At 49.1% G+C, this 18,499-nt stretch overlaps 8 protein-coding genes across 8 annotated transcripts; 2 read left to right on the forward strand and 6 right to left on the reverse strand.

The window, feature by feature from the left end:
• Window positions 1–249: 249 nt before the first annotated feature.
• Window positions 250–1,709, reverse strand: N7525_004476 (epoxide hydrolase; the record flags this gene model as incomplete). The annotated part of the gene is made up of 4 exons (XM_061213029.1): window positions 250–1,019; window positions 1,069–1,141; window positions 1,194–1,321; window positions 1,388–1,709. 4 exons carry the CDS (start codon window positions 1,707–1,709, stop codon window positions 250–252), a joined length of 1,293 nt encoding a protein of 430 aa, XP_061070050.1.
• A 446-nt stretch (window positions 1,710–2,155) lies between these two features.
• Window positions 2,156–3,015, reverse strand: N7525_004477 (uncharacterized protein; the record flags this gene model as incomplete). Its single annotated transcript, XM_002565737.1, has 2 exons — window positions 2,156–2,294; window positions 2,354–3,015. The coding sequence occupies 2 exons, from the start codon at window positions 3,013–3,015 to the stop codon at window positions 2,156–2,158; spliced, it is 801 nt and encodes a 266-aa protein (XP_002565783.1).
• A 2,106-nt stretch (window positions 3,016–5,121) lies between these two features.
• N7525_004478 (uncharacterized protein) lies at window positions 5,122–7,929 on the forward strand (the record flags this gene model as incomplete). The annotated part of the gene is made up of 1 exon (XM_002565735.2): window positions 5,122–7,929. One exon carries the CDS (start codon window positions 5,122–5,124, stop codon window positions 7,927–7,929), a length of 2,808 nt encoding a protein of 935 aa, XP_002565781.1.
• A 913-nt stretch (window positions 7,930–8,842) lies between these two features.
• Window positions 8,843–9,085, reverse strand: N7525_004479 (uncharacterized protein; the record flags this gene model as incomplete). The annotated part of the gene is made up of 1 exon (XM_061213030.1): window positions 8,843–9,085. The coding sequence occupies one exon, from the start codon at window positions 9,083–9,085 to the stop codon at window positions 8,843–8,845; it is 243 nt and encodes an 80-aa protein (XP_061070051.1).
• A 607-nt stretch (window positions 9,086–9,692) lies between these two features.
• Window positions 9,693–10,542, reverse strand: N7525_004480 (p24 family protein; the record flags this gene model as incomplete). The annotated part of the gene is made up of 3 exons (XM_002565734.1): window positions 9,693–9,842; window positions 9,934–10,313; window positions 10,383–10,542. 3 exons carry the CDS (start codon window positions 10,540–10,542, stop codon window positions 9,693–9,695), a joined length of 690 nt encoding a protein of 229 aa, XP_002565780.1.
• Window positions 10,543–10,837: 295 nt separating this feature from the next.
• N7525_004481 (SANT/Myb-like DNA-binding domain-containing protein) lies at window positions 10,838–12,658 on the forward strand (the record flags this gene model as incomplete). The annotated part of the gene is made up of 3 exons (XM_002565733.1): window positions 10,838–10,931; window positions 10,990–11,107; window positions 11,170–12,658. The coding sequence occupies 3 exons, from the start codon at window positions 10,838–10,840 to the stop codon at window positions 12,656–12,658; spliced, it is 1,701 nt and encodes a 566-aa protein (XP_002565779.1).
• Window positions 12,659–12,905: 247 nt separating this feature from the next.
• N7525_004482 (uncharacterized protein) lies at window positions 12,906–14,906 on the reverse strand (the record flags this gene model as incomplete). The annotated part of the gene is made up of 1 exon (XM_002565732.2): window positions 12,906–14,906. The coding sequence occupies one exon, from the start codon at window positions 14,904–14,906 to the stop codon at window positions 12,906–12,908; it is 2,001 nt and encodes a 666-aa protein (XP_002565778.2).
• Window positions 14,907–16,105: 1,199 nt separating this feature from the next.
• N7525_004483 (uncharacterized protein) lies at window positions 16,106–17,455 on the reverse strand (the record flags this gene model as incomplete). Its single annotated transcript, XM_061213031.1, has 7 exons — window positions 16,106–16,198; window positions 16,261–16,600; window positions 16,652–16,883; window positions 16,942–17,050; window positions 17,103–17,231; window positions 17,284–17,327; window positions 17,380–17,455. The coding sequence occupies 7 exons, from the start codon at window positions 17,453–17,455 to the stop codon at window positions 16,106–16,108; spliced, it is 1,023 nt and encodes a 340-aa protein (XP_061070052.1).
• Between the last annotated feature and the right edge of the window lie 1,044 nt (window positions 17,456–18,499).

The following is an 18,499-nucleotide window of genomic DNA, read 5'->3' on the forward strand; positions in this document are numbered from 1 at the left end:
CCAACTTCTCAAGTGGCCTTTTGACCAGGTCTGCTTTGTTGTTCCATGACGTCGCTCGGATATCAGAATGAACACAATCCTCTCAAAAGAGGGCAAGTAGGTCAGACTAGAGAGGCAAGCAAACATATGGGTAAAAGACAATATTGAATATAAAAACGGGAAAGAAGCACATGTTGCTATGCAGGCCACATGCCACCTGGGTAGGTTATCCCCCAATTGACTCAATCAAGCGGCTATCCAGTGAGACCTTCAATAACCATCTCTGTCGGCTACCGCCCCGTAGGCTGGTCCATCATTGCCTACGAATCTCTTGATGTCAGATGCCAGCAATTCAGGTACTTCCCAGGCTGCAAAATGGCCACCACGATCATACTCCGTTTCCTGTACAACATTCCCAATGGACCGATACCACGCCATAGGCCACATAATAATCTCCTCCCGGAACTGCGCCACCGCAAAGCGGACATTCTGTGGTGCCCGCGCCCCGAAAACTTGTTCCATCGACATATAATTCACGTCCGTTCTTTCCAGCAGATCATTCTGAGCTCCATCCTCCGACACAGCCGCATTTCCACTACTCTTCGGTGCCGAGGCCTCGTAGTAGATCCTCGTTGACGCCGTCGGCCCAGCTGTGGAGAAGTAGTATACACTCACCCAGGTCAAGATCTCCTCATCCGTCCAGGGGTACTTGTCGGACCACGTGTGCATTTTGTCATAGATCCAAGCTAGTAATCCGACGGGACTATCGTGAAGCCCATAGCCTAGGGTCTGTGGTCGGGTTTCTTGCTGTCTTAAGTATCCGTTGCCGCGGGTGATATATCCCATTGTCCGGGCGATGTAGCCACGGTCTTTCGCTGAGAATGGCACAGATACCAGCGATTTGAGGAATTGGTAGGGACTCCGCCAGGGGTAGGGTGGTATGACGGGCGTGAAGTTCAAGTGAATGGCTTGGGTGCTTTGAGGGTAATACTGAGACATAGTACGGGCGATCATGCTGCCCCAGTCGCCTCCTTGAAGCACTGCTCTAGAGTTAGTCGGGCTCTTTTCATGAGTTCGGATAGTGCTTGCCGTATTCCTCGTAGCCTAGTGCGATCATCACTTTATGTAGAGCTTCGGCGTATTGTGCCAGCCCGAATCCTCTCTATTTTGGTCGTTAGGATGCATTTGATCAGTGATGATACATATCAACATGCCTTCTTGACGCCTTCCGAGAATCCGAAATTGGGCAATGAAGGTGCGACAACATCGAATACTGGGCCATCCCCATCGTTCTTAGTCAGTAGCGGAAGGATCCTGGTAGCTTCGAGGAAGCTGCCAGGCCCTGGTATAGGAACAATAAGTCAGCAAGTGCGATGGAGACACCGGTGAAGTTTCAAGGGCTAGATACACCCGTGAATAAAAAGCAATGGAATTGCTTTTGAATTTCCGCTCCGATGATGCACGACATGTATATTCAATTCTCCGAAGCCTTTCACTCCTACTCGAACATTGACTTGCGGGAGTTGCTCATTCAACTTCTGCTCTTGCGCACGCCAGTCAAACTGCTCACGCCACACAGCGATAAGTCTCTTGATCTCATGGAGAGGAACTCCCATATCCCACCCCGAAGCCTCGAGCTCGTCAGGGAATGTGGTGTACTCCAGCTTCTGGTGGAGCTGCTGGAGTTTCTTGTCCGAAACAGCGATGCAATATGGGGTGACTGAGGTCATAGTTGTGGATTGCGTCAAGATCGGAGTGTGATTAAGAATGATCGGAGAGGCAAAGTTGGTTGCCATGTACTCCGTTGATGTACCTTTTCTACGGTAGCGTCATCGTATTCATAGGTGCTTATGCACATTGCAGGATGGCTGTTCCAGTTATGCTCTTAGTCGCGCTCGGGCCTGCGGTGGGGATAATACCTCGGTTTCACGGTACACCTGGGCAGATGTTGGACAACGAAGGATGGAAGTCGTATGAGGTTATATAGATAAATTGACCCGATAATGCGGACAAACTCTTAGTTAACAAATTGGAAGTCTTGGGTCGTCATTCGATATCAAAGAAATACCCGAAAGGAAAAAGATCAATGATATCAACTTCGATTCATGTAATTGCGGCAAATATTCAATTCATTGCCGCAGCGCATTGGACCTGGGGAAAAGAACATCCATGATGATTACCAGGCCCACTTGGTAGGGTCTTTCTCCCAACCGGACTTTCTGGGTGGCCTAGTTAAACGCCAGAGGACAAAGGTCATGTCGGAAAAGTTTTCGCCGGGATCGAAGCGGTCGGGGTCCCGGAAACCTGCAATATGCCTAAAGATAGTTGGTATATTCTGCTTTATAGTTAATAGTGTATATCGTATATCACATACATATCCCCGGTTGAGTCGTCGTAGATAATCTTCTGCAAAAGAGGGAGCCCTGGCTGCCATCCATGATGCTTCAATTCTCTTAGGTTTGTTAGTTTCACTCTTAACACGCTAAAGGGGATTCTGCAAATATACTCCCAGATATGGCGGAACTTCGTGCGGACGGCCTCGCGTAACTGCGCCGATTCAGGCCTCCAGAACTGATCCGTATCAAGTGGCTTCCCGCTGACCATTTCCCACACAATATATGTTATGTAGCCGTCTGGAACCACGCCGTCCTGACCTTGCTTTTCTTCTTTATAGGCGAGGAGAGCTGGGACCACAGTACAGTGTTGTTCACTAAGATCCTTCAAAGCTTGTAACTCCAAATGCTCACGGGGTGGAGCTGCCTGTTGTTGTCGAAGCTGGGGGGACTGGGACTCTGTTCCGGGGTTGGGAATTTGAAAGTAAATTCTCATAAATGCCTTCTTGCTACTGTCTGTCGGACTGTAGCAGAGGTACTTGAACACGGCGAAGGAAGGTCCACCACCCATCTCAAGTTCACGGTTGGTCATTCTTTGAAAATCCTCGGTGAGCTTCTCCTCGAGAACCCACTTCTGAGGCGAGGGAGTGGTGAAGGTCACCTGTGTGCCTAAGCAAAGATCTGAATATCCCATAATAGACATGTTGGTGTGGAGACTTGATGACAAGAGTGCAAAAAGAAAAGAGAAAAAACTGATCAGAGATTATAGTTTATATGAGTAGAGTGAAGAAACAGAAAATGAGAAGGTGAAGGCGTAACTATGACTTTGTTGAGTTCTCAGACTCGTGGATCTGGAAGTTTGTATCAATATCATATTGTTGTTTGATCATCCCATTGATACCTGATTGTGCAGGCTTGTTTGCTTGCAGACTGAGTGAAAAACTACCAAAAAAGATATGGAAAAAAAAGCCTTAAGAGTCAATTTTAGCATTCACTACATCCATGGAGCTGAGTGTCCGACGGCATGATATTGCCTAAATAGGAACCGGCCATGATTCCTTAGAAGGGAAGGTGCGGTGCTTCTTGCTTTGCCAAGAAGTATTGCCCATGCCGAACCTCGCTATCACCAGAGTTCTCAATTATATTCTCTTGGTCTACTTCGAGTTATACCAACATGCCTTCAGAAACAGAACACCCAGAGCCTCCTATGCCGGATCTGCCTCCGAAAACAGAGCTGAACACTTCTATATCGGACCTGCCTCTGGAACTAATGGACCAGATAATCAACCTGCTCGATATACAGTCTCAGGTTTACCTTGCGCTCAGCTGCAGGTCTTTATACAGACGCTATCAACACGTTTTGGCACAAGATGAATTTGCCTTCCCAAGATATCAATTCGGCATAGGTTGGCTTCCATTCGGGGTCCTAGCTAAAAGTTCCGTTCGGGAACGGCAGCTAGATTTACGCCGTCAACTTCTCTGTCGGCTCCAAGGACCTAGAAGACTCTACTGTTCCTCATGCAGCAAGTTACACCTGACCCACGAAATTTTGTTTGCTGGGGAATATAGTACCGGGATAGATCATCGTTGCAAGTACCCCGGATTTGTGAACGTCTGTCCCTGCAGTCCGCTGAATATCAGAGCAATGGCTCAAATGCTGAAAGGATGTGAACATGGATGGCTCGAATGGCATCATTGCTCAGTCACAATACAGCCCGAAGTGGTTGCCGACCAGAAGATCTACATCTTAGAAGATGAGCAGACATATTTGCGAGTCCGGAGCCAATGGGAAATTACTTACAATGAAGAAACAAACGATTGCCCGAAGATTGAGCGCTTTTTTGGCTGCCCGCATGTATGTATGCTCCCAACATTCTCAACATCTCGTCCGAAGAATGGCCGATCGAAGGAATGCTATGAGTGCAACCTCCATATGAAGACCCACTGGAATGAGGTTGATGAAAACGTGTTTCACGTTGAGATAACAAGAACACTCTATGCTCGTGAGATTTTGGAAAGTACCTAGGTAGATGCCAAGGATTCGGGGTGTCGTTTTGCTTGGTATATTGCGGTTAAGGAGTCAACGTCGCTATGTGTATATAGAAGAATGTTAATCATTCAGATATAAAAATAATAAAAAAAAAATGAGAGAGGAAGCATAGAGAGTCCCTACGATGTATACTACTAGTACTCCGCAGTATACAATGTTTTGAGTATACATGGGAGTAGATCTGTTCTATAGATGATTGGGGAAGTACCTGGTACCCCTATCCACATATATAATGCTCGGGTAATCAAGGTACCTAGTACCTAATGGCCCTCTTCTGGTCTAGATCCCGCAGATCCCGCCGCGCAGCCTCCGTGCGCCTTCGCAGGATTCGAGAAAAACCACAACACACAAAGAGGAGAAGCATCAAAAGGAAACTACAGGATCTCAGAGAAGCCTGAAACATTTTCTGTTAGAAATATTATTAGCTACAGAGTCTATGAGCTCTTGACAACTCTTGTTTCAGGCCGTGTCTAGACCGCCCGGCCCCCCGAACGGAAAATCCCCTCTCCCCTCCTTCTAGGAATCCTTCTGGGCCTTTTCTCTTCATTATTTCATATACTGGTGGATGTACGTCGAATTCATCTCGATCCATCCACCGTATCTAATATTTATACCATTGAATGCTACGGTCGTTACCCTCGGACAACTACGAGCCCCGAAAACTGAATCCTCGAACCGACCTCACCTTCACTTGCCACATGGACTATGCCCGACACGCCCGAGCCGGATGTCTCTCATGCTGTCCAACCTTGTCCCACCATGCCATTTCCCTCTTGCAAGTCAGAGTGCATCACCGGGGACGGGATACACACCGTTCATGACGATGGAGATGTTCAACGCGACTTGGGGACGTGGAACGATGGTGCTCAGACCACTGCCATTGAACATTTGGTCACACTTAAACAGGGTTTGCGGGCGTCCGACACTGAGCTGTTCTGGAAACGGCTTATGGAGGACATGACATCTATAACCAAAGCCCAGTATGGGTTTGTTGCTCGGAGGGTGCACGGGAGTGAGCCGATGCCAGAACTAGGCGGGCGGCGCCCGTCGCTTTTTGGCGCGGCTTTCTACTACAACGATGGTTATCAGACAGTTGGTTTGCAGCGAAACAGGTATTTCGCGGGCGGGAACCCCTTATTGCATATGGACCACGAGCGGCCTTGTTTGATCCCCGAGAATCTCAGCTCACTTGTATCGTTCGGCGATGATAATTTACCATTCGCCGCTGATGGTTACTTGGCGATTCCCCTTTTTTCGGCTGGAAAATGCCTGGCGCATCTCGGGTTGATGTGGTCCAAAGATGGTCTTCGGCATAGAAACCTGTCCTGGTCCTTCCTGGAAATGATTCTCCACTCGCTCGAAGACCTGATTGTACAGCGACTAGACCCAGGGGAACAAGTTCTAGATGCAGTGTTAGATTCCCCAACGACAAATACCTTTGATTTTCACAATCCCCAGGCTGCCGCCTTCCATGAAGCCGCTGATTTCAACTCCCATCCCCTCAAACCCTACGCCCGAAGCTTGTCCCATGAGCTGAGAACCCCGATGCAGGGTGTGGTGGGAATGCTTGATGTCATGCACGCTACAGTGCGCGAGGCGATGGAGAGTAAAACTCCTGTCAAATCGGGCGGGATTTTCCAATCTCTCAAGGAGGGGATTGAGATGGTTCAAGATAGCGCGAGACGTGCTGTTGAAGCCGCTGACAATGTCGTTCATGCATACGAGCTCAACATGCAAGTCCCCAAAACACCACTCCGGGAGGAGCCCGATATACTGGGTGGTCTCGCAGTCCCAACTACTATACCCGAAACCCGCCCGAGCATCTTTTTTGAAGGAAAGAATATCGCTGTAAATCCATACAAACGGCGGCGGAGCCTACCACCGGACATGAATACCCGACCAGTACGCAAGCAAAGACTCCGTGCGGCTTCGTCGCGGCAAGAGCTTTCGCCCCGCAGCGAAGAAGTCAAGAATGCTGTCCACGAAAGCGACCAGATCGTACATGCTATCCCAGTTCGCCAGTTTGAGGCTGTGATGGCTAACATGGTCGATCCACGCCCGTCTCTCGCAGCTCGACGATCCGCACCTCACTTACTCCTCGAGGGCATCAATGTGAACCTGAGGGGTTCTGCTTTGCGTTTTACCAAGTTGCGAGATCTTCTGCGCTTGGTAATAAACGAGTCTCTTCATGTTGGTGGCCGACCGGATTCTGCTGTTAGCAATGCAACCGAGTTTGGCGAAAGAATTGAGATTCGGTCGCGGTCCTCGAACGGTGAATTGTTCACCCAGGTTGTGGACTGGTCCGTAGACCCTTCATTACCTGAGACCCTTCTTGCCGATGACCGTGATCTGGCCAAACTAATCTCGTGCGTCTTTCTCAATGCAATTAAATTTACCAACAACGGTACCATCACTGTTTGCGCAACTATTGACCCCAAGAGGAATGATGTCCTTATTCTTGTCCGCGATACCGGCCCGGGGATCCCCGCTGCATTCCTACCCAACCTTTTCAAGCCATTTGCTCGTGAGGACGCATCGACCACAAGAAGTAAAGATGGCCTAGGTCTTGGTCTTCTTGTGGCCAAGGGCCTTTCTCGCAAAATGGGCGGTGACTTGACATGTGTGCGTTCGTCGACTTCCGGTCCTACGCGTGGTACTGAGTTTCGAATTCGAATCCCCGTAAACCAACGTGAAACTGAGCTCCGCCCTGCCACTCCCAGCGAGAGTGTTTCGACGCCATCTACCTGTACCACCGACCAAACACGACAGGGCAGTGTCAGTAGCCTTCTGTCTGATCCTTCTTCCTCTAATTCCCCATTTATCCTCCCCCAAAACTGTCAGCTGCAACAGCCGACACCGTGTGCCACCGACGAAAACATGTCTCAAAGCCCAACACCTTTGCGACCATCATCACAAACCCGTTTCCATCGAACGCGTATCTCCAGCGATGCATATGACAAGAAGCTTGGAGAGAAATATCCACTGCGCTTTCTGGTCGCCGAAGACAATCGAATCAACCGGCGCGTATTGGTGAACATGCTACGCAAACTTGGCTACCGCGACGTACTTGAAGCGGCCGATGGCAAAGAAGCGGTCCAGATCGTTGAAGGCATCCTCTCTGCGTCAAAGCCTTCCAATGTCCTTGATATTGGTCTCGATCCAGAACATGCGATGCAAGGCGTCATCAACCAGCCACCTCTGGCTGCAACTGCAAGAATAAAACAGATTGATGTCGTCTTGATGGACCTCTGGATGCCTGAAATGGACGGATATGAAGCCACTTCACGAATCCTCCAGATGGTTGACAATCATCGGAACCAAAATGCTGCCTTTGAGCGACCGAACCCCAACAGTCCTGACTCCATGGAAATGGATCCAATTCCCAACTCTTTTTGTACGCCACCACCTCCCACAGTTCTTGCTGTGAGTGCCGATGTTAGCGACGAGGCATTGAATCGCGCCTCCAGAGTGGGTATCAAAGGCTATATGACGAAGCCATACAAACTCTCTGACCTCGAACGGTTGATTCTCGAATTCTGCGGTGGTAATCCCAACCCCATCGTCTAAACCTGATGTTGCTTTCTTTGATTTCCATGTCCAGACCACTATATATACCCACTGGATGTGGATCTTTTCTCCATGTACAATTCCCCAAGTTGCTTTTTTTTTCCTTTGGCCCAGGGGCCTGTTAGGGCATGCATTGAGTCGGCGGCCTATTCATTTTCAACTGCCATATACCATCATTGTCATTTTATTGCCACCCTTTATGTCTATTATTCCCATTTGGATCCAATGATTGATGATACATCACAAGCGATCGCTGCACATATAGAGTCATTTAATGAGCATTTTACATTCTGAGACTCGACTCCTAGCCGTGATCATCTTTCCACTCTGAGCAGCCTATAACTGAACCTACACCAGTACTTCAATCCAGAAGCTTTGATCATTACATGTTATATATGGAATATCTTGCAAAGTTAACACATTTTATATCTAAAATCCGAGGACCTGCGGAGTTGACACCGAAAATGAAGAATCGTCCTGACTGTTGATGATATAATAACCATACGTGAGGAATTATATGATTGATCTCCTGTCACAGCGATAAATGTCAGGCAGAAAATAATATCCAATGGATTGAATTATACCACTTGGAACAAATAACATAGTGCACTTCCGAAGCTCTATTCAGAGAGTTGGCGGTAAAGCTCTCATCATTTGGACAGCTTGTTTGATCAGCTGAGCCTCTGAGGAGTGTACCTCGACATACTGAGTACATTCAGCCAACGCCTTGGAGCCGAATAGAGGGAATAGATGATGGTCATCTCGAGCACATCGCCCTCCTCTAACCTTCGTTCCGAATGATATAAACGCATAAACATATTACAAGGCGGGGTGCTCTCCAAGATACCTCATACAAGCATCAAGTGCCTTCCCTCGACCTCTTCAACATCTTGAGGCCCCGTGTTCGGTGGCTTTACTTTATGGAAAGCAAGTACTTTAAGGCCTTGCCTTCACTCAGATATTCGATGGTAATATCCACGAGCTGACGGCCACTGCCCTCAGGAGGTATCTCTTGGGACACAACCCAGACCTTCTCCGAGAAGAGGTGCCTAATCCACAACTGGAACCAGAGCCTCACAGATTCCAGTTCGCTGGAAGATTGTACCTGGGGATCCTCCCAGAGATGCATGAGGGAATCATTGGTGATAAGCGACATTCTCTTGTAACTTTAAGCTATGAGACAGATGCTGTCTTCACCATAATTACATAGCAGGGTCAGGATTCTATTTCATGCAGCAGAGAGTGTACTTGATCACAAGCCGACTAGGTGGGAGCAGCCTCTGCTCCCGGTTGAAGTGCTAGCCAAGAAGGACGGTATATAGAAGTCTTCCAATAGGGTAGATGGCTCTCCAGCGTTTTCAGAGTATCGCCCTCTGGGTTAGGTAGGCAATATACGATGTTGACCCCAGTGACTGTAGTTGGCGTGGGCAAATTTCGGTTTCAATGACCTACAAGACACAAGAGAATAGAAGAAAAGATATCATTACATCCATTATCAAGATCGACATCTGACCATGCTCAAGCACTCCGCACCCTTTTTTGTCGAAACACTGGCTAACGAGTTAACAAAGGGACCTCCGGAAGCCGAAATGCCTCCGATCAAAATTTAAAGACCCACTGTTCCCCAGAGAAACAGTGTACCAACGCACGTAAGCACCAAACGTCAATATTCACGTAAACCGGCGTGCGTGACCACAGCAGTGGAAGGAAGATGCAAGGCATAAGAAACGAGAAATGCTATAGGGAATAAGACAACGCGGTATCTAAGTCAACTTCTGCTTGATGAAGAATGACCGCAGGTGGGAGAGCTGCCAGGCGCATGCGGCGGACAAAACGGCGAGCTGGATTAGAGTCCAGCGCACGACACGCGAGTTTGTGGTCTCAGACTGGTCACGGAACTCAGACTCTCGTTCCTGAAGAAAAAAAAAAGACAAAACGTTAGTATGTCCGCTTCAACCATGCACAGAGACATTAGCTATAGATTGGATATTGGGTAATCCTTACCCGCTGGTACACCTGCTCACGACGAATATCCTGCAACCGGCTGTTCAGATCCTTGACCCGCTGCACAATATCCTTGATTTTGTCCTTGTCCTCAGTCTCGATTTTGCTGGTCTCACCAATGGCAAGGTCGACGGTGACCTTGACGGCGCCTGGGGAGTTGGACAACCAGCCCGACGAGGCATCCGTCTCAGGTGTGAAGCAGATTTTGTGCTGGCCAGCATCCGCGGCGGAGAAGTGAAAACGACCAGAGTGGCTGTTCCGCTTGGACACGACGCGGTGGTCATTGTCAAAGGTCTCGTCGACGGTGATGAGCATCTTCAAGTTATGGTCGATCAGGTAGCTGCCGCTCTGGGGGTTGATGACTTCCGTCTCGAAACGGCCTATTTATGGTTTAACAAAATATATTAGTTTAAATGTCCTTCGCGAAGGCTCTATAGACTGGCGCATACCGGCCACTAGAGTATCCTTAGGTAGGTCCTCGAAGAAGCACTTTGTTTGCCGGCCCTCCATGTAGAAGTACAGGGCATTCGTTGGGAGGAGGAGAGAAAAGAAGGAGAGGAGGGTCAATGCTGACGCCAGCCATGACGAGGATGTCCCAGTGAAAGCCATGATGAGGAAATGGGCAATTGGATAGTCGCACAGCCAAGTTCTACTCTTCGTGAAGGTGTCAACATCAGGGACCGTGGCACCTCACCGCCTACCATCTCTGGAATGCCTCCCTTTCCAGCGGGAAGCCTCTGTCGATGTGATCTTCAATTTCGACATTCACTAGTCTTTATTTCATCAAACAAATTCTGCTTTTATCTCTCTGTGGCCGTTTAATAAATCTTTAATCGTCGAAAACCGAAGAAATCCCCCTTCGTGGCGTGTCTAGACAGATCACTCCCCCGATCGAACCGCCAATATGGCCGCGGCCGATGTGCGCGACATGCTGGATTTGCCCGCAGAAGGGCAACCCAGACCACACAAGAAGCAGAAGGTGGTCGAAAAGCGACCAGGTAGGTGTAATGCGCTCTATTATGAATGACATAGATTACTGACAGTTTTCCGTTGCAGAGGGTATTACCCGTGAATTGTACGCGCTACTGGGCGAAAGGGCGCCACCAATCGCCATTAACGAGAACAAGTACAAGGGCCGTCCAAAATGGATGAACAAGCTGCGCGTTCGACCTTGGTATGTTCAAGATGCGGCTATTTGGAGATCCCGAATGCATACTGATATTGGACCCTATGTAGGAGCATGACACCGTTCACGAACAATGCCCGTTCGGATGGCCTGGTTTTGAACCACTGGCAGAGAAAACACGAGTCGGCGCGACCACCTGTTCCCGCACCTGCACCTGCACCCTCAGAATCCCAGATGGAAGTGGATCAGCCCAAGCAAGAAGAGAAAGAGGACGTACCGAAACTGCCAGAGCAGGAATATGCCTTCGCCAAGTACAACGTCAAACCGCGCTTGCCCCGTCGGTACACAGATGACGAGTATAATCGACATCTTCAAAGTGATGACTGGTCGCGCGAGGAAACAGATTATCTGGTGGGACTCGTCACGGAATACGACATTCGCTGGGTGCTGATCGCAGATCGTTATGACTACCAACCACGAATGGACACACAGCCGGATGCGAATGCCCTTGTGCCTGCGAAACACCATCGGACAATGGAGCAGATGAAAGCGCGATACTATTACATTGCTGCAACAATGCTCTCACTAGAACACCCACCCTCAGAAATGTCTGAGGCCGAGTTCGATCTACACGAAAAGATGCTCAAGTTTGACCCCGACCGAGAGCGCGACCGTAAAGAACTGGCCGCTCTCCAGCTCAACCGGACAGCCGATGAGGTCCGCGAGGAGGCAATGCTACTCGAAGAATTGAAGCGCATTACAAGCAACGAGCAGAACTTCATCACCGAACGCCGAGAGCTCTACTCTCGCCTCGAGGTTCCCATCAGCGTCGGCAACACCACAATGTATCAGTCCAGCGCGGGTCTTTCCCAGCTCTTGCAGACTCTACTGCAAGCCGACAAGAGCAAGAAACGCCGCTCCATCCTCGGGGACGGTGCAATCCCAAGTCCTGCCGGTCAGACTCCAACTACCGCAGGTGGCCTAGGCCGAGCCGAGACCCCCGTGTCACAGGGCGCAAACAAGAAGGGAGCTATTGCATCAAAGGAAACCAATCAAATGGTACGCACGCTCACCCCAGCGGAGGAAGCAAAGTACGGCGTCCAGCATCACGAGCGTGTCTCCGCAGGCGTGCAATTCCGCAGCGACCGTGCGCAGCGACTTACGCAGGCCAAGTCCAACGTGCAAACCCAGAAACTGGCCAATGCTCTATCCGAGCTTGAGATTCCTGTGCGCCTGTTCATGCCTACTGAGCGTGTATGCAAAGATTTCGAGAAACTCATTCAGTCTGTCAATATGCTTCTCGACGCCCGCAAGGTGTCCGAAAAAGTTGAAAGTGAGATCCGTGTACTCGAAGCCGCGAAAATGGAGCGCGAACGCAAACTGCGAGAAGCTGCTGGTATCACGGGGCCAAGTGCTGACCCCGAACATCCCCATGTGAAGAAAGAGACTGAAGATGGCGATGCCGGCGTTTTGGGTCATTCTACTGCCCCACAGAACACACAGGGGGCTGGTGCTCAGCAAGGGGATGGTAACCACAAGCGGTCCGCTAGTGTGCTTAGTGGCGCAAGCGACAAGAGCAACAAGCGGCAGAGGAGATAGATGATTTGCTTCTTTACTGGTGATGAACTGCACTGCGAAGTGTAAGATGTATTAGGGATCAATTACCCATATTCTGTACGATTAATGACACCTGACTGAGAAGCATACTCATAATTAAACCAACTCCATCCCCGCCGATAATAATAACAGCAGAATTGGCCCCAGAGACCCCGATAACAGTATTCGTGTGCTTGTTCAACCAATGTACCCTTGTTACTACTGCGATGATTGTTGCTGTGCGTCTTCGTCACTCTGCTTCCACCACCAGACTTGTTCGGCTCGCCCACCGGCTTCCATAAAAGGCCCCAGGCATCCCAATGCAGTCCTGATACGCACTTGCGAGCTCTTCTGCTGCATCGCTTCTGGTAGAATCTGCTCGGCCTAGGTCACTCGACGGACGCTCTTCGTACTGTACTGGCCACTCCTGAAGTGGTTCTTCCTGAGATGCTGCTTTTGCAGGGAGGTTCGAGCGTTTCTTGCTTTCCCTGTTTCTCGAGAACTTTAGTAACCAACGTCCACTACGTGAGCGGGAAGGCACTCTATTCAATCTGTCTGCACTCCTGTCGTTCGACGGATCGAAGTACACGGAGGGCGGATAGTTTGTCTGATCCACCGAGGAGCGGCGTTCACCAAGTGGTGAATCATTCAGAGAAGAGACAGTGCGCCCATGGGCTGAATCGTGGTACTTGTTTGGTTGTGGTTGTTTACGTGTGGAACGGCTGGCCTTCGCCCATCGACTTAAGAACGTTTCATCCACGTCTTCGATATAGAAGCTGGCTGCAGAAGTAGGCGTCTTTGCAGAAGTTGGTGATTTTGCAGAAGTCGGTGATTTTGCAGAAGTGGGCGACTCAATGTGCTGCGGGCGAATTGAACTTCCATGGCTGGCTTCCTCTGCAGGCATTCTTTCACCAGCCAAATCCACCACCAGCGGTGCGTGACGATTACCTCGGACTGGTTGGCTCTTCATTTTGGCCCACATCGTTGTTGTCAAAATAGGTTCCCCGTTGGTATTGGTAGGGCTCGTGTTACAATCCCCGTTTGGAAATGGACTGCTGTTCCCTCCAATTGTTGGTGGGTGATCGTCAGCATGTTCCACCAAGCTATACCCGTAGCCCATTCGTCGCCCCCCGGTCATCCAGCCAGGACTGACTCTGCGATGTGGAAAGGTACTGCTGGCGCCATTGGAAGTCCCTTGAACATGGGGTGTCCCCCAATTCGCCGCATCAAGTTGCTCAACAAATTTGCTTTTCACAACCTCGGCACCTGGTTCCCGTTCACTTTGGATCGAACCAGTCTCAGCTGCCATTCGTGCATGGATGTTCGGTAGACTATCCATTTCATTCGCAGCGTGGATTCTCAGTGATTGAACGGCAGACGCCCCATGTGAAGGGCTACTGCTTTGACGCGAATAGAAGGAGGACGCGTCTCGTTGATGAGACGTAGGTTGCTTCTGGGACTCCGATCCCACATTTTCTGACGTTCTAGATCTCTCATGAGATTGAAAGTTCTCTTGTGATGTCATTTGTGGCCCATATCTATTCGCACGTGGCAGTTCCAACATGGATGGGTTAGTTGATGGCGGCCCAGACCCCATGCTTGTCCCTGCGAGTCTGTGGGAAAGGTCTAGATCACCGAGATGCGGTACTCGGGTCTCAGAGTGTGTCCTGGGAGAGCTTGTTGGTTGTCGTGTTTTCGAAACCATAATGCCCCGATCTTCCCTGGCTAGCGACGCTGAAGATGCTGCGCGACGATCGTTGGGATTTGATCCCACGTATTGAGTCCAGTTAGGCACAAGATTTTGAAGGTTCTCACGGCTGCTGCCTATAAAGCCTTCTCGAGATCGGAGGCGATCTAGGCTTGGTGGAGCTGATTCTTCTTGACTGGGAGGGAGACTTGGGAGAGCTTTCGTGAACGTGTCTTGATCGCCCGACCGCCCATTGTTGAATGAAGGCACGGACTGGCTACCTGTGCCCTCGGTTGCAGAGTTGGGATGGGCTGAGTGCCCCCTCAAACTTCCTGTTGGTGTGGGTATATAGTGCATCCCAAAGGGAGTTCCCGGGGAGTCGGGTTGATCATGGCTTGCGGAACCCGCCCACATCTCCAAGTCATTCCGCTCACGACTGTGCTCTATTAGATCATGCAACCCCATTCTGCGAACCGCCGGGCTTCCGGGTGACGCTCTCAAATGATCGGCATGCTGAGGACTCCCAATATACTGGGCATCACTGTCGTACCCTCGTTCGCTCATTAGACTGCTTCCCATGTCCCCAACCATTGATAGCCCCGTAGTTCCTTTGGGAGTATTTGGCTTTGGCTTGATCAAGAAGGGAAAAATGGGGCGGTGTTCGCCGGACTGCCTGGATTCTCTCGAGAATCGATGCCGGAGCCGACGTGAAATACTCGTAGATCTCCGCCTCAGATCTCGAACAGGAGTTGTAGTTGGTCCTGGTGAGGGGCCTGCGGTAGCCCAAGTTAGCCAGAGGTGACCTTGACATCAAATATTGGGTTGGGCCTTACCTTGGGCTTGCTCCCTCGCACCATCCACATTCTGCATTTGACCATGTTGGTAGGATTGTGTGAAACCACCTGGAGATCCAGCTCGATGTCCCCTTCGGAGACGCGGACATGCAAATAAGAACATTTGGACATGGGATGTTTACAAGATGAACTTTACGCGTTCGTAAACCTCTCCTTAAGGGCATTTTGGGGAAAGCACCTTCCATTTCGGAACACCCCGAGGTCGCTCCTGCTGTTTATTGACATTCGGATCCTGGTAATTTATGTTTACGAACATTCAACTTTGAAAATACTCATAGAGACAGGAAGATACCATCCAGATAGATACCTGGAGTATTGATTAGAGCGAGCCATTACATACCCAGGTACACATGTATGTTGAAATTTCATGTTCTCTTCACCCAGTATACATGCACCTACCTTCGTGGAAATCATTTCCCAATGCATGCTAGCGTCCGAAGTGGGTCAAACGCGGGCCGCACCTACGAACCCGCTGTAACACAAGCCTTGCGCTAGTTATAGACTGCTGTTACGACTATAAAAAGGCCCTCAAGAGCTTCATTGCTATGGATCGCTAATCATTCAATAATACTGGCTAGGGAAGATGGGAGCATATCTAAGGTATCTCAAGAAGTGGGCCAATGATAGTTTGTGCGTTTATTTATGTCCGAAAGTCATGATCAGTCCTAGACAATATAGTATAATTCTTATATCTTGTTCTAAGCATGCCCAATCACTGAGTCATAATCACAGTAAGGTCAATCCGTCAAGCTCGAGTTCTTGGCTAGATGCTCTGAGGTTTCGCACGACGGCATATGCCGCAGTGAAGCAAAAGAAGCAAAATAATTAAACGAACAAGCAACAACTTAAGACTGACAGACCGAGTCTCTATAATTTGAATTACACTCTCAGTACCGCCCAAATGGTGCTTTATAAAGTGATTGGTGTGTACGAATAGTCCTCCAATTGAGACTTGACGTACAACTCCACCGCGGTTTGAGCATCACAAAACAGAGCAATTGCCTGCATTAGAAATTAGTCAGTCTTTATTGGGCAAAAGATACAAGCTAAAAATGTATTCTTACCTGCGCTGTCTTAAACTGCGCCTTTCCACCCTCACTGGCAGCGAATTCAACCCGGTATTGACTCTCCGAATCGATATACGAAGGATAGCTGACAGCCTCGGTGGCCTTGGCGTTTATCGCAAACAAGGACATACTATCCAACTCCTCTTGCGGCCTCTCTATAGCTGCAAGTTCTTTCAGAACCGCTGGTGCTATAGTCAGTGCGTCGACCCCGGCGAGCATAATCAGCTCATCGATGCTCAGTGTCACACAGGCTTTTACCCGTGTGGGCAGAGAGTTCTGGCGATAGAACTGTTGTGCTTGCACACAAACACTAAGGATTGGGTTGCTGTCCTTGTATCTGCCAAAAAATTAGAGATACACCCAACACCCGCCGATATCTCTCACTCACCCCTTGTAAGTCTCGGTTTTGAGTTCATGCACAAACGGTGAAATCGATATACAGCCGGCTTCGCCCGCAAGGACCGCCTGTTCCATTGAGAAGAGCGTCGTGGCTAAAGTCTTTATTCCACTTTGCTTGAGCTGGCGTGCAGCTTGCATTCCCTCCCATGTCGTTGGTATCTTGGTGACCAGGCGAGATGTGTCAAAGTCGGGGTCAACGATTTGGCAGATAAGATGCGATCCTGGGGTACGTAAATTAACATCTCTCTTCTTGATGTAGACTTGTGGGGTACATTTTACGTTGGGCATTTGCAACTATCGCCTGAGTATTGTAGGCATAGCTTGGATTTATCATAACATGGACATTCCCGTAAACATTTTGGATCACTTCGAGGGCTAGTTCAATTGCCTAGACCGGTCAACTTTCTATATCCGCATCACTCCATTTTCTGGACACTTACCACCACCTCCACCGCAAGCTCCTCAAGGTTAAGATTGGCAAATTGTGGATGGATCGTGGCTGCCAACGCTAGTGATCTTTTCAGCACGGCACTTCTGCTGGGCTTGACAATCTCCGCTTGCACCTCAAGCTGTAGTGCGAATTAGCACAGACGAACAGGCCTTCCAGGTATATTCTAATACTTGATTTCCTGTTGCATCTTGAAAGGGTCCAATTTCTTTGGAAGCTGATGTGAGACCTTCATTAGTTTTCAGCCTAACACAAGTCAAAAGACCCACAACCTTCAGCACTGTATGTGTCAATATCCACCTGGGTTCGCGAGTCAAGGTATTCCAGTAAGTTTACAGTCGGCATATTGCAAGTCGTATTCAGCGGTAAGTGTAGCAAACTTGCGTGTGGGATATAACAAGACTGTCAGGGATCTGGGAACAGATTTCGTATATGATAGAGTCGAAGCGATTCAAAGTCGAGTTGACGATGCGACCCCATACTTAAATACCAGTGTAAATTCTTTTTAATGCACACCAGCGTCTTTGGTTCACCAGTGACCAAATTGAATTGACCTGCAGCTTGTACCTGGTGGTCCCAGTAATATATCCCAACGGGCGATGAGGTGTGTCACGGGGACGTTGTCCTATAGATTGGCTAGTAGCTGAACACGATCGACTACGTACTATTCAACCGATTTCATTGTTGAGGTCGAGTGCCGGGGTGCCAGAGCCCCGGGTCCCGGGGGATACCGCCATCTAAGTTAAATCCTAAATACTTATAGATCAAACCAGGTTATCAGTCTTTGTAGTATAGAATATTTTGTGAATTGAAGAAAGGAGGGAAAACGGTAACAATATTGACCAATATTACCAAGGTCCTGCGTGGCATACTTCGTCGCCCGTAGATCTCGCACTCTCTCCACGTGTGCAAATAATTGGAATCTAGAGTAAGGGTATTTCGAGGAAAATCTATAGAATTTGTATCCAGGGTGCCTAAAACGTGTTCTCTTCTAATATTTTGTGTTAGTATTTGTTTTCTGCCAATGAATGTATGTTAGAGCAGTTTAAGTGTGAAAGCATTGATTAGAAGGGGCTTGGTACTCTGGGATTATATACCACCATGCCAACATCGTTGATTCAGCTGTTGATCTTAACCGTACAAAGGCTCTAAGGTAGAATCTTGAATGTACTCAATACAGCAAGTAATAGGCGGCGGTTAAGTCCTTGAAGCAAGAGGCCGAGATTTGGATTTTATGCCACCTGTTGTGATAGTGGTATACTGGTGGCTTAATATAGGAGCCTCGGGTTGAAAAGAGCGTGTTGATGATTAACCTCTTCTGAAACAGTGCAATCCCTAGTATTTCCTAGGTCCTAGGTCCACCATCGTCTGATGATGAATCTAGTGAAA

Source organism: Penicillium rubens (assembly GCF_028828025.1).
Source record: "Penicillium rubens strain IBT 27055 chromosome Unknown utg000002l_segment0_segment0, whole genome shotgun sequence".
NCBI lineage: Eukaryota > Fungi > Ascomycota > Eurotiomycetes > Eurotiales > Aspergillaceae > Penicillium > Penicillium rubens.